General features: G+C 38.6%; 1 protein-coding gene across 6 annotated transcripts in view; it reads right to left on the bottom strand.

Moving 5' to 3' along the window:
* The window catches only part of ktn1 (kinectin 1), a 139,819-nt gene that overhangs the window by 38,123 nt on the left and 87,119 nt on the right, over window positions 1-14,577 (bottom strand). For all 6 annotated transcript variants that reach the window (XM_043697722.2, XM_043697726.2, XM_043697727.2 and 3 more), the window contains 7 exons: window positions 10,703-10,771; window positions 5,468-5,505; window positions 5,294-5,384; window positions 3,486-3,539; window positions 3,191-3,228; window positions 3,023-3,113; window positions 2,110-2,178 (listed from right to left, as the gene is read on the bottom strand). In XM_043697722.2, coding sequence (XP_043553657.1) covers window positions 2,110-2,178; window positions 3,023-3,113; window positions 3,191-3,228; window positions 3,486-3,539; window positions 5,294-5,384; window positions 5,468-5,505; window positions 10,703-10,771 — 450 coding nt within the window. The remainder of the gene's footprint in view (window positions 1-2,109; window positions 2,179-3,022; window positions 3,114-3,190; window positions 3,229-3,485; window positions 3,540-5,293; window positions 5,385-5,467; window positions 5,506-10,702; window positions 10,772-14,577) is intronic.

Genomic DNA, 14,577 nt, shown 5'->3' with positions numbered 1-14,577 from the left:
AGACCAGAGTTGGTTGCTGTTTTGACAACAATTCAAATTTAACCAATTTAAATTATGCACCAGGATACTAAAACCCAATTGAGTTTGAATTTATTGTTGTGCCAACATCAAACCAATAAGTTCTCTCCCCAAACACTCTCACTCATTTTAACAGTTTACGAGGCAAGATGAGCTTTCTTGGGTGTTTGCTTCAATACACAGAAAGGTTCATCACCATGATGTAACACTCCAACACTAGCTTTGTCCAATTCCTTCTGAACAAGAGTCTCAGCTTTTTCATTTTGAAGTTTGATTTTCTAATTTAGAACTCAACCTCTCCTGTTTGTTTGCTGTGGAAGAAACTGTTTGTCACAGCCAAATCTTATGTTTTAAAGCACTGTCTCTCCATTTATCCATTAGTCTGTAATCTTGCTGCTACACTGTTTCAATACCTATGACTTTGGATCTATTTTAATAAAAACTTTATCACAGACCCCATCAGGCAAACAAAAGTGATGACTGCAGATGCTGGAGATCAGGGTCTGGATTAGAGTGGTGCTGGAAAAGCACAGCAAGTCAAGCAGCATCCGAGCAGCAGGAAAATCAACGTTTCAGGCAAGAGCCCTTCATCAGGAACGAGGCAGGGGTGGAGAAATAAATGGTGATGGTGATGGTGGTGGTGGTGGTGGGAAGAGAGCTGGGGAGAAGGTAGCCAAGAGTACAATAGGTCAGAGAGGAGGGTGGAGTGGATGGGTGGGAAGGAAGATTGGCAGGTAGGACAGCTCATGAGGATGGTGCTGAGTTGGAAGGTTGGAACTGGGGTGGGGAGGGTGGGGGAGAAAATGAGGAAACTGGTCAAGTCCACATTGATGCCCTGGGGTTGAAGTGTTACAAGGTGGATGATGCGGTGTTCTTCCTCCAGGGGTTGGGTGGTGAGGGAGTGGCAGTGGTGGAGGCCCAGGACCTCCATGTCCTCGGCAGAGTGGGAGGGGGAGTTGAAGTGTTCGGCCATGGGGTGGTGGGGTTGTTGGTGCAGGTGTCCCGGAGATGTTCCCTAAAGCGCTCTGCGAGAGGGCGTGTAGTCTCCCCAATGTAAAGGAGCACCGGCTACAATAAATGACTAATCACAGACCCTATCAGTTTGGTTTTAACTCTGTCTGAGGCTTCAGTATCTTTCCAACTTCAGACATTTCTGAAGTGAAACCAATGTCTTTTACAATGGAGGCAGAAGGAACGGCTAAGGTGGTAAATAAATCAGCTTTACGAAGGGAGTTACGCTATCCAGGCAATTGTAAAAGGAACAGCCAGTTTAATCACAGAAGGATTTAAAGCTGATAAGCAAGAGAAGCTGGTAAGGCTGTTTGGACAGGATCTAGTTCAGTAGAATTCCCAGGGATTACTGTATCAAATGTCTAATGATATGTTCGCTTTCATTTTATTGTCTATTTGTTTTACTGAAAATAAATCTCAGGAATGTGTTACTTTGTTCTTGAAATAAATGTTCAAATGTGAAGCTCTGAAGATTCACCAGACTTTAAATGCTCACTCTACTTGCTCCCTAAAAAGGTGTTGCCTTTCCAGCCCTGCCTTTGTCACGACTCCCCTTCCATCCCCTCTTACTGACCCTTCATTCCAGCTACCAATCTGATTCATTCCTCCCTTCAAACAACCAGGTCATACACACCATTTGTATTCACCTATCACAACCTAACCAATTCCACCCCTCTCCCCACCCATAAGCCTGCAGCTCCCCCTACCCCCACTCCATTCATGAAAAAAAGGTTATACTGAAAACGGCAACTTCTCCACCTCCTGATGCTGCCTGGCTTGCTGTGCTCTTCCAGCCTCCTGCTGGTCTACTTTAGATTCCAGCATCTGCAGTTATTTTGTGTCTCGAGAAAAAATAAGCCAGAATAGTAAAATGGATAACAATACTGCAAGTGAACCCATAACTGCAGAACATGACAGTGAAAGGCATAAGCTGATCAAAAAGAAAGTTGGTTCAAAATTTGGAAGTGGGGGTTTAAAAAAAAAGCCAATATTTCCACATGAAGTTGAGCGAAAACTATATGCAATGCTTGGGATATAACCAAGTTCTAGATTCCTAGAAGAAATTGATCAGGTACTTACTTGCTTACTAATGTCTAAATGTAACTGGTGAATCTGCAATTTCAATTCATCATTTTCTTGCAGAATGCCCTGTTAAAACCAAAAACAACACTGAAGTTCCTGTCAGAATACATTAAAAACTAGCAAAGGACACTACTTTGAAATCAAGTCCTTGATTTTCATTCTAATTTACACGATAAATAAATAATATCCAAGTTAGATGCATCTAGATTATTCGGACAGAAGAATTCTAAAGTGACAACTTGTTTCCAGGTACACAGAAATGATTGACAATTTCAAAGTGCTTTTCATGTCCACAAATCAAAGTGCTAAATGAGAAATTTGATGCCTGAACTATGAATGGCGTACATATACAAAATCACAATAAACTGACCAAAAAACTTTCTTAATTATATTAATACTTGCTAAATTGAAATTTCTATGAAGTGTTCATGCAAGAGCACCAAGTGTACAGCATGTCACATACTGTCAAAATGAAGTCTCATTAAGAATGAGAATGTTAAGTTTGACTAAAAAGTTAAAAGCACAGAATCTTGGATTTTAAAAGTTAAGAATGCATAATTTATCATTTATCTACTACCCAAAATCCAAAAAAAGGCAGCTACTGATTTTTTAAAAACAGCCTTTCTGAACAGAAAGAAGCAATATAAAGATTAAAGTCCATGTCATAGAGTCAGATGTACAATGCAATTAAGTGTCAATATGGAGTGTCACAGATTCAAGTTCTCAATTTCAGAATGATGGTCAGAAAGGGACATGACATGCATCATCCCATTCAAGTTGAAAAAGCCACTGTTCATGTCAGACATTAGATTACCAATTTGTTTAAAATGAGAACTGACAATTTATATCCACTTTCTCATTTCTTTTAAATAGAAAATTAGATTGTTAGTGGCTTTGCTTATTTGGTTACCTGAATTTCACGCATCTTGCTAGCAGCTGCTTCACTACTGTCTGTTAATGCAGCTTTCAAAGAGGTAATTTCTTGTTCTTGCATACTAATTCTTCAATAAAAAGAAGACAGGAGTCAGTGGAAGCACATATCTTATTAACATTTCAACATATTGGAAAAAATACTTACACTTTCTCAAGATCATCCAGTTTTGGTGCAGTAGAAACCTATGAATTTAGAATGCAGTTGCATTAAAATTCAATGCTTCAATCTAGTACTATGGAGACTTGGTTTTCTGTCATGCAACTTTACATTCATACAATAATCATTGCAGACAGACAATCTTGCCCAAGTAAAAAAAGATAAAAAGTGTGCTGGCAGATGAGGATCAAATATGGAACAGTAATGAATTAAGACTCCTTCAGCATCCAATACATTAGAAATCTCCATTAGTTAGAACTAAAACATTGAGACAATTCATTACCTGTTGAGCATTTTTTGCTTGCTCGCTGAGTAGTTCCTTTTCCTTTTGTAAATCCTTTGAAGATAATAACAGTTTAGATATATTTTGTGCTGTATAAACATGAAACTTGACAAAACCAAGTTACAATCAAATAATTTCATGAACATGAAAACCACAGGAATCACAGAATCCAGGGTGTGAAAGCAGACCATTCAAGTACACACTGATCCACTGAAGAACATCCCACCCAGACCCACACCCTGTCCTATCCCTGTAACCCTGCAGAATGCAGTCTGCTTATGGTTAGTCATGGCAAAAAAATTGAAGTATAGAAATCAAAATTCACCAAGATTAACTTTGTACTTTTTTCAAATACTGCAACCAATGATCAATGTGTGAAACAAGAGATATTACTGAAACTTGAAGAAATTAATTTTGCAAACAGTTCAGATTTCAGCCTTGAAATACAATGCCAACTGGCCAATAAGCATAACAAAATACTAATGAGATGCTGGTGGCCAGTGGGGTGTGTGGAGCAATGACAATGGACAAAAGGAACTAGAACACTGAGCAAGTGTTCAAAATATTGACAAGAAGTAGTGAGGAACTGGAGCATACTGTACTTATTGTGTTTCATGGTGGAAAAATTGCTATAAAAAAAGGTAACCAGCCATAAAACATAAGCCAAAAGTAAGATCAAAGCCTTGTGGTTTTACGGCCCAAACTAATCTAAACTCAGACTAACAGATTAGAAAATGCTTTGCCACTCAAGCAGAGTAATGTTTTGAAATGGTTTAATTTTGTAACAAAGTATTAGGCAAACATACTTCTCAGTTCTATTGGCATTTTGAGTATTAATGTATTGTAGCCATCAGTTATTGCATGTTACATATGGTTCTTATAGTTAAAAGGATATTGACAGATGCAAGTAGTCTAGAAGATGTCAAGCCAAAAAGTGTTGGGGTATTTAGGACAATATTAAATCACCTCAGGGTGACATGGTAATTTGCCTGTGTGACAATTAACCATTTTGCACATTACCTTGGTACCAATCAATGAAGTTAATAAGGACAAAGTATGAAGAAAAACCAATGTGATTAACATTTCAAGGAACAAATCAGGAAATGGTAGGAAGTGATATCAGTAAGCTAACCCACATTTTTTCCAATAGCAGCAATTGAACACAGACTACTGAGCCTGAAACTAACCATGTGCTGGAAAATCAATTAAATTTAGGATGCCATGCACAACTAGTGGCTAGAAAAAAATATACATGTAATCGCAAGGGGTTGGTGCACAGAGAAGACAGACAGACAACTTCAGTCACCACAGGAGAACAACAGAGATGTGCCCAGTCAATGAGAAACAAATCAGTGTCTGAAGTGGACAGATAGAAGATCACTGACTTTGTTGATTATGACTCTGAGAAGTACAAAATAAAATAAGTTTATGAAACTTGCGAAAACATACATCCAAAAGAGGAGTGTTGAACTAAGATTAAAATTTAAATTCTAAGACTCAAGTTGAGTGACCACAATTTCTTGGGAAGCAGGGAAGATAATTAATTTTTTAAAAAGTCAAAAAAAGCAACTGAGGAGGCTGAAATAATACAGCAATTTATTGCAGAGAGAAAATAGTGAGGTAAGTAATGCAGATGGGACTGGCAGGAAAAGGAAAACCTGAGACAACACAGAAAAGCCACAGCTGCAAGAGAGACTTAAAACAAATTCAAAGTGTAATAGTAGATGGTGGAAGGAATGATTCAGCATTGTGGCAACTGCAAGCACCCTGTGCATGTCACTTTACAAATAAGGAATTGAAGACAGTACCTGTATTGTTTTCTCATTGCTTTCTATTGCACACAACTTTGACTCCAATAGACTTTGAATGAAGTTAATTTTTTCATTCTTCTCATTGATTCTACAGTTGAAGAAGTCAGTTTTAATACATGTAAAAATTAGACCCAGAAATATATTACGATCACTCAATTATTTAATACTTACATTTTCTGTAGTTTTGATACCATGGATGCAGAAGCAACCTAAAAAAGGTTAAAGGACAGAAAATAATGCTGCATTATTTAACAGTAAAATACTAGATGTTGGGCAAGTATGATCTGTCAATCAAATAAAGCCACTAACTTTAAAAAAAAGTCAAAAAGTTACTTAAGTATTTGACTTTTCTTAACAAGGCAAACAGAAAACATGGTTGTTACAACAGCACGACAACCATGGGTCAGCTGGTAACTCACTCCTCTGAATTCAAATCTCAATTCAGGGCTTGAGTGAAGAAAAACAAAAAAGGTCACACTGAGGAAAGTACAACATTTCAGATGAAACATTAAATGGAGACCAAACCAGCCTGCTCAGAGAGATGTAAAAAAATTGTAAAAAGAAAAGCAGGGAGCTACCTTTGGTGTCTCAGCCAATATTGAACTCTGTCAAAAACAACAAAAAAAACCTGGTCATAACAACACTGTTGCTTGGAAGTAATTTGTCAAGAATAAGTTAGCTGCTGCCTTTCCTAAATTACAAAAGTGATCTTGCTTCACAAGTACTTAATTGGTAGTGAAATACTTTGTGATGTTTTGGCGATTGAGAGAAACCAATTTCTTTTAAAAAATGGAGATTGAGAGAAATCAAATTTTTTTCAAAACTATAAAATGCCATAACAAAATCCAACTTAAACGTGACAATAGTTAGGGCTCAAAATGAACAAGTTGGGCCAGTTCAATGAGATCTACCTGATGTCTTTCACTTTCCATCATTTCAACTCAAGGTTTTTATAAATTTTCAAATTTCTCATTTGTACCAACAGACAAAATAGAAATCTAGAAATTAATAATGCAAATGAATAGTGAGGGTGGATTATTAAAGGGAAACTATTGCTTGACCAAGCTCATTAAATTCGTTCAATGTAACAGGGAGAGTGTAATTCAGTAAAAGCCTTCAAAAACATCTTCAATTGTGTGTCCCACCTTTAAATAATGAATAAAATCCAAGAACAGACAGTTAAGGAGTACACTGTAAAATGGAATGCCAGATGGTTTTAGGACAGTGATTAGAGTGTGAAAATCTAGTGCGGTTACTCAGAAGATTAGAAAATAAGCAACCGTACCCCACAAGGATCAGTGCTGTTCTCTCAATTTTAAGTCATATTTTGCAGCTTTTTGAATCAACCTATTTCTAAATTTGCAGATGACACCAAACCCAGTGAAAGAGAGAATGTCAAGACTGAGCAGCGATATGGAGGAGCTAGTGTTAGACGAGTGTGGACAACGTTTTTTAAAAAAAAACACACCACCAGGTTATAGTCCAACAGTTTTATTTGGAAGCACTAGTTTTCGGAGCGCTGCTCCTTCATTAGGTAGCTGTGGAGCAGGATCATAAGATAATTTATAGCCAAAGGTCATAGTGTCAAACAACTGATGTGATATACTGAACAAACCTAAATTGCTGTTAAGTCTTTCATCTTTCAAAATGGGTACAGATTTCAGTTCATCAATATGTAAATCCCAGAACTTCTTTCCAGTCAAATTCTTGAGATAACTTAAGGTTTTATATTAAAAAAAAAAGTGACATCTCAGTTCAGACAATGCATTAAAAGGTGAGAGGTTTTAGATTTGATTAGATTCCCTTCAGAATAGAAACAGGCCCCTTGGCCCAACAAGTCCACACCGACCCTCTGAAGAGTAACCGACCCAGATCCATTTCTCTACCCTATATTTACCCCTGACTAACGCACCTAACACTATGGGCAATTTAGCGAACCTGCACACCTTTGGATTGTGGGAGGGAACTGGAGCACCCAGAGGAAACCCACGCAGGTTAGAGAACACGGAGCAGGACATCTACTTACCAAATGAATAAGTGACAGATAAGTTCAGCACAAATAGATGTGAGGCAGCTTATTTTAGGAGGAAGAATTGAGAGGTTACTTATTATTTAGATGGCGAAATTTCAAGTAGGATGGAAGAACAAAGTCATCTACAAATGCAATAATCACTGAAAAATTGTGGTAGACACTAGCAAAATAGTGTTTGCTCTTTAAAAGAAATCAAAGTGCTAGTTTTTTTCCCTGAAAATGGAATAAAAATGAAAAATAAAACAGGCAAATTACTTTTTTAAAAAATGAAAATTGGGCATCACTGGCTGTGCCAGAATTTACTGGCTGAGAAAACGGTCCCAAATTACCTTGTTGAGAAACCAAGCCTCTGTGCAGTATACACATTCTTTTCAGTTTACATATTATTTACAATAATACGTAAATCCCAGAACTTCTGTTAAGTCACATTTGAGATAACGCAAAGTTTTATAAAAAAAGGTGACATGTCAGCTCAGACAATTAAAGATGTGAGGTTAGAGCCTGTTTGTATCCCAATCTTGAGTCAGACTGGTGCTATTTCCAAAGGAGGGATTTATAAAATGTTACATGCATTGACTGCCTGTAGACTGTATGCTTTTTGAACAAAATAGAATGTATCTGCAATTACAATTCATCACGCACGCACACCGGGAAAAAAAAAAGGATGAGGTGAAAACCGCTGCAATTGCCAGGCAAACTACACTGTCAAAGTTCTTGCAAGTGAATGTTTACCATTCCCAGATCCTAATGGAATTCAGTCTAGCATCTAAAAAGTAGCTGACAAATTAGTAGATGCATTGGGATTTTCAAAATTCTCAAGTTTACAAAACTACTTCCAAATTTAATGGGAGCTATGTAGATAAAAATGAATAGACAAAAAAAAATTGACATAGTTTAAAATGGAAAAGATGTTAAACCATCCACTTTGTCAGGAAGAACAGGAAAGCAGCATATTCAAGTTTAAAAAGATTGGACAACTCAGATACATAAGAATCTGCTTGCCCTGATGCATAAATCACAAAAGCAAGCAAGCACATTCAGCAAGCAATTCGCAAGTCAACTGGAATTTTAGCTTTTTTCTGCAAGGGGAATTACAAAGCAGCAAATGCTTGCTCAGAGTTACATGAAGCATTGCAAGAATCACATATGGAGTAGTGTACAGTTTTGGCCTTGCTTAACAACAATTATGAGTGCAGACAAGCTTCACTCAGCTGATTCCTTGGATAACAGGTGAATCCTGCTACCAGCACCATTTGAAACAATGAAAAAGTGATTTTATTGCAACATACAGGATCATAGGAGTTGAACCCTTTCAAAAGAGACCACGGTTTCTTTAATAATCAAAAAGGGGTCCTCCATCCAATCACAAGCCTAGGAGATTTCCTTTCTCAAAGGGTCAGTCGTCTGAGAGATCTTTTCCAAAGAAGAGTGAATACATCACACTGATCTTTACAAACTATTGTTTTACCAACACAAAATAAACCATTTACTCACTCAAAACGTTTTTTTTTAAATTAGCACAATTTGAAATATTTTTATTCATTCACAGGATGAGGGTGTCACTGGCATCAGCATTTATTGCCCAACTTTAATTGCCGACAGGACAGTTAAGAGTCAATCACATTACTGTGGATCTAGAATCATCTGTTGGCCAGACCAGATAAGGATAGCAGTTTTCTTCCCTGAACGAAATTTGTGAACTACGTAATTTTTTTCTGACAATGAACAATGGATTGATGGCCACATTAGACTCCCAATTCCAGATTTTAAAAAAAAAATTTGAATTCAAATTCCACCATCTGCCACAGCAGGGTTCGAACAGTGGTTCCCAGAACATTACCTGGGTGTCTGGATTAACAGTCCAGCAATAATACCACTAGGCCATCATCTCCTCATTTGCTTGGATATCCAGATTTCAGGCAAGGAAGCATGACTCAGGTACTGGATCGCCAGAAATTCCCACTATAGTTTGAGTGACTGTCCATGCACATATATAACTACAAGGTTTCACCCTTCATGCTACAGTACACAAAATTCACAAAGGGACTTAACCTTTTAGTAACCAATAATCAGTTTTTGTTGCATAAATTTTCTGGCCAAATCTGTGGTAATTGAATGGGGAAGACAAACTATATAAAGAGAAGGTTTAAAAAGCTAACTGGATTGTCTAACATGAATCTGGATAATGCTCTTATTCAACAGTTGCTTGATATTAGCTGAAAATATGTCAAACACCAAACCTGCTTTTAAAACAAAAAACTTTCATTCTAACAGTAACCGTTTTTAAATCAGTTAAGCATTCATGAAGAGACAGGAAAAGCATCCAGTAGCACTTCAGTTTTTAAAACTGATATGATTGCTCCAGCCAGCATAGAAACACTTTATGCCAAAGCAAATATCCAGGACCTAAAGCAGAGCTTTTTCAAACATTTGCCTTTAATCAGTGGGTCACTCATTACTACCACTCATGTGAAATATTAAAACTATAATACTTCACTAATATGGAGAAGGCTAGATATGTAAATGAGTATAGTTTTTAAACCAAATAACTACAAGTCAGTTCACAAGTAACTATGCACATTAAGTCAGCATCAGTATTTATTTTTGTTCTTTTCTGCAGAATGAATGCTAAAAAAATAATTTGGCCATTAAATAAATAGTTATTACAAACTCAATTATATAATAACAGTGCTCTGATAAATTTGACATTTTTTAAATCAACCTGTTCAGACATGATACACTTTGTGAAGTGGAGACCATGTCCAATAGATTTTTTTTTAGATAACTAGGTGTGTAAACAAGGACTGCACGAAGGCTTTTGATAAAAGGTCTCACATGGCACATTTAGACGAGCAATAGAAATGTCACAGCATACAAGATTATGGGACAAGTGCTGGAAAGTTAAGAACAGGAGGATGATTTATGTCATGCACAAACAATGGGCCAAAGGGTCTCTTTCTATGTTATAAAATTTGACTCTAAAACATAATGATCTCTGAATCAGTTGGGTCTTGAACCAGTGCCTTCTTGCTTGGTGGGAGATACACTACCCTTAACAGCTACGCTCATATCTGTAATTACTCTTCTCTAGTGAAGAAAACTAATTGGTGAAACTAGAATGTCTTAATTTCTTTGTTTTGAGGCAGGTGCTGGTTCTCATGAAAACTAGTTTGTTCATAACTGGCAGCTTTTATTTCTGTCTGTCTATTAATTTATGATTGGCAACATATCTTACAGTTACATAAAAGGTGAAGCAGTTTAGCTAAGTGCTTGTTTACGCTAGACTGACAGACATTTGGTCTGTTTTATGTGGTTTGAAAAGTAAACCTTATTTAAACTTGTCTAGTAAACAAATCAACTATATCTTATCTTACCTGTTCATCATTTTTCATTTGAAGCTCTTGAATTTCTTGGTTTAAGTTTCTATTTTCCTCCCGCAAATTCTTGAAAGTGGAGTATAAGATACAAAACATAAGATTTAGTCAGTTTATATACCCAATATAGCATTGTAATGGCCAGAACTTTCTGGGTTCAATCAATATGGATCTGACATATTAAAATCACTTTTATAACTGAAGGATATTCTTAAGATGGGTGCAAAGTGAGCCCACTTCATTATGCATGGCCTTATATTGTCAGTAAAATCGGATGTAATGGTGTTACAGTTAAACAGAGGTAATTATGAGGGCATGAGAGAGGAACTGATGAAAATCGACTGGAAGCAGAGCCGAGCAGGGAAGACAGTAGAGCAAAAATGGCAGGAGTTTGTGGGTATAATTGAGGACACAGTACAGAGGTTCATCCCCAAGAAAAGAAAGATTATCCGGGGAGGGATTAGACAGCCATGGCTGACAAAGGAAGTCATGAAATGTATCAAAGAAAAAAAGAGATCCTATAAAGTGGGCAAGAGCACTGGGAAATCAGAAGATTGGGAAGGCTACAAAAACAGAGGATAACAAAGAGAAATAAGGAAGGAGACGATTAAATATGAAGGTAGGCTAGCCAGTAATATTAGAAATGATAGTAAAAGTTTCTTTCAATACATAAGAAACAAATGACAGGCAAAAGTAGACACTGGGCCACTTCAAACTGATGCTGGAAGGCTAGTGATGGGAGATAAGGAAATAGCTGGAGAACTTAAGTACTTTGCGTCAGCCTTCACAGTGGAAGACATGAGTAATAGCCCAACAATTAAAGGCAGTCAGGGGGCTGAGTTGAGTATGGTTGCCGTTACAAAAGAGACAGTGCTAGAAAAGCTAAAAGGTCTTAAAATTGACAAATCTCCTGGCCCTGATGAGCTACATCCTAGAGTTCTGAGGGAGGTGGCTGAGGAAATAGCGGAGGCATTGGTTGAGATCTTCCAAAAGTCACCGGAGTCAGGGAAAGTCCCGGATGATTGGAAGACCGCTGTTGTAACCCCACTGTTCAAGAAAGGATCAAGACAAAAGATGGAAAATTATAGGCCAATTAGCCTAACCTCGGTTGTTGGTAAAATTCTAGAATCCATCGTTAAGGATGAGGTTTCTAAATTCTTGGAAGAGCAGGGTCGGATTAAAACAAGTCAACATGGATTTAGTAAGGGGAGGTCATGCCTGACAAACCTGTTAGAATTCTTGGAAGAGGTGACAAGTAGGTTAGACCAGGGAAACCCAGTGGATGTGGTCTATCTAGACTTCCATAAGGCCTTTGATAAGGTGCCACACGGGAGGCTGCCGAGTAAGGTGAGGGCCCATGATGTTCGAGATGAGCTACTGGCATGGATTGAGGATTGGCTGTCTGACAGAAGGCAGAGAGTTGGGATAAGAGGTTCTTTTTCAGAATGGCAGCCAGTGACAAGCGGCATCCCACAGGGTTCAGTGTTATGGATGATCTGGATGAAGGGACTGGGAGCATTCTAGCAAAGTTTGCCGATGATACGAAGATAGGGTGACAGGCAGGTAGTACTGAGGAAGTGGGGAGGCCGCAGAAGGATCTAGACAGTTTGGGAGAGTTGTCCAGGAAATGGCTGATGGAATTCAACGTGAGCAAATGCGAGGTCGTGCACTTTGGAAAAAAGAATACAAGCATGGACTACTTTCCAAACAGTGAGAAAATTCATAAAGCCAAAGTACAAAGGGATCTGGGAGTGCTAGTCGAGGATTGTCTAAAGGTAAACATGCAGGTTGAATCCGTGCTTAAGAAAACGAATGCAATGTTGTGATTTATCTCAAGAGGGTTGGAATATAAAAGCAGCAATGTGCTATTGAGACTTTATAAAGCTCTGGTTAGGCCCCATTTGGAGTACAGTGTCCAGTTTTGGGCCCCACACCTCGGGAGGGACATATTGGCACTGGAGCATGTCCAGTGGAGATTCACACGGATGATCCCTGGAATGGTAGATCTAACATACGAGGAACGGCGGAGGCTCCTGGGATTGTATTCATTGGAGTTTAGAAGGTTAAGGGGAGATCTAATAGAAACTTACAAGATAATACATGGCTTGGAAAGGGTGGACGCTAAGAAATTGTTGCCGTTAGGCGAGGAGACTAGGACCCGTGGGCACAGCCTTAAAATTAGAGGGGGTCAATTCAGAACAGAAATGCGGAGACATTTCTGCAGCCAGAGAGTGGTGGGCCTGTGGAATTCCTTGCCACAGAGTGCAGTGGAAGCCGGAACGCTAAATGTCTTCAAGGCAGAGATTGATAAATTCTTGATGTCACAAGGAATTAAGGGCTACGGGGAGAATGCGGGTAAGTGGACTTGAAATGCCCATCAGCCATGATTAAATGGCGGAGTGGACTCGATGGGCCGAATGGCCTTACTTCCACTCCTATGTCTTATGGTCTTAAAGTCAAGTTATACAACAAGACAGGTATATGGGATCCTTGAGCCACTTAATTTCGCAATAGTAAGACTTTGAAAAATGAAGTCTTGATATTTTTGAATATCATTATCTGAAACAAACAAGTTTCTGGAATAAGATAGATCCTATGCTTAATTAATTCATCTCCCAATAGGAGTGAAGGCAGAGGCATTATAGTCTATGGTGAACAAAGAACTCTTTAAAAATTACAAGTCTTCCACGAAACAATGTTTGCAGTGACCCTGCTAAGAGCGCAGGACAAGAGTAAGAAATATTTGCCTCAAAAGAGAGTCAGGAAGTAGTGTGGGCCAATTAGATCCTTCAGTTTGTTCCCAATTAAATAAGGTAACTGCTAATCCGCAACCTAATTCTCCCTCAAACTCACATGCTTGAATATATCTTTGGCCAATACAATTTGCCTTGTCCATATTGGATTCAGATCACAGGAACTTCCATATCCACTTCAGTGGTTGGCAGGATCTGTGTAATGCCTCACCTGAAAGCTGACAACTTGGAAGATGCAAATGTTCCCAAAAGGACAAATGACCATAAACCCATAAGACAAAAGAGCAGAATTAGGCCATTTGACCCATTGTGTCTGTTCCACCATCCGATCATGATTGATAAGTTTATCGACTTCATTCTCCTGTCTTCTCCCTGTAATTGTTGATCCCCTACTAATCAAAACCTCTCTCATTTGGTCTTACATACGATGACTTAGCCTCCTCAGCCTTCTGGGACAATGAGTTCAACAGATTCACTATCCTCTAGCTGAAGAAATTCCTTCTTGTTTCAGTTCTGAAGGGTTGCCCCTTCATTCAGGAGCTGTGCACGCAGGCCCTCATCTCTCCTACTAAGAGTAAATGTGGAAAAGATCTCCTCTATCTGGACCTCTCTGTATTCTCTAAATCGCAATGAGATCCTCCCCTCACCCTTCTAGAGTACAGACCTAGAATCCCTAAACACCCATCACATGACAAGTCTTTTGCCAAGGATCATTCTTGTAAACCTCACCCCTCCCCCAAGTCCCTCCTCCCTACCTTTTATCTTAGCCTGCTTGGCACACCCTCCATTCCTGAAGAAGGGCTTATGCCCGAAACGTCGATTCTCCTGCTCCTTGGATGCTGCCTGACCTGCTGCGCTTTTCCAGCCACACATTTTTCAGCTCTGGACTCCCTCCAACCCTAGCACATCCTTCCTTCGATACAAAGGCCAAAACTGCTCACAATATTTCAACTACAGCCTGCCCACAGTCCTCTACAGCCTCAGTTGTACATCACTGCTCTTGTATTTTAGCCCTCTTGAAAGGAATACGAACATTGTATTTGCCTTCATAACTACCAAAGGAGTCTGCATTGTCAATGAGGACTCAAGTCCCTTTGTACTTCAGATTTCTGAAGCCCTTCC

Source organism: Chiloscyllium plagiosum, unplaced genomic scaffold (assembly GCF_037043375.1).
Source record: "Chiloscyllium plagiosum isolate Xiang-an unplaced genomic scaffold, Cpla_swu_hap1 HiC_scaffold_8, whole genome shotgun sequence".
NCBI classification, from domain to species: Eukaryota; Metazoa; Chordata; class Chondrichthyes; order Orectolobiformes; family Hemiscylliidae; genus Chiloscyllium; species Chiloscyllium plagiosum.
The sequence above is the reverse complement of the archived record's forward strand: the minus strand, read 5'-3'. Positions and strand labels throughout refer to the sequence as shown.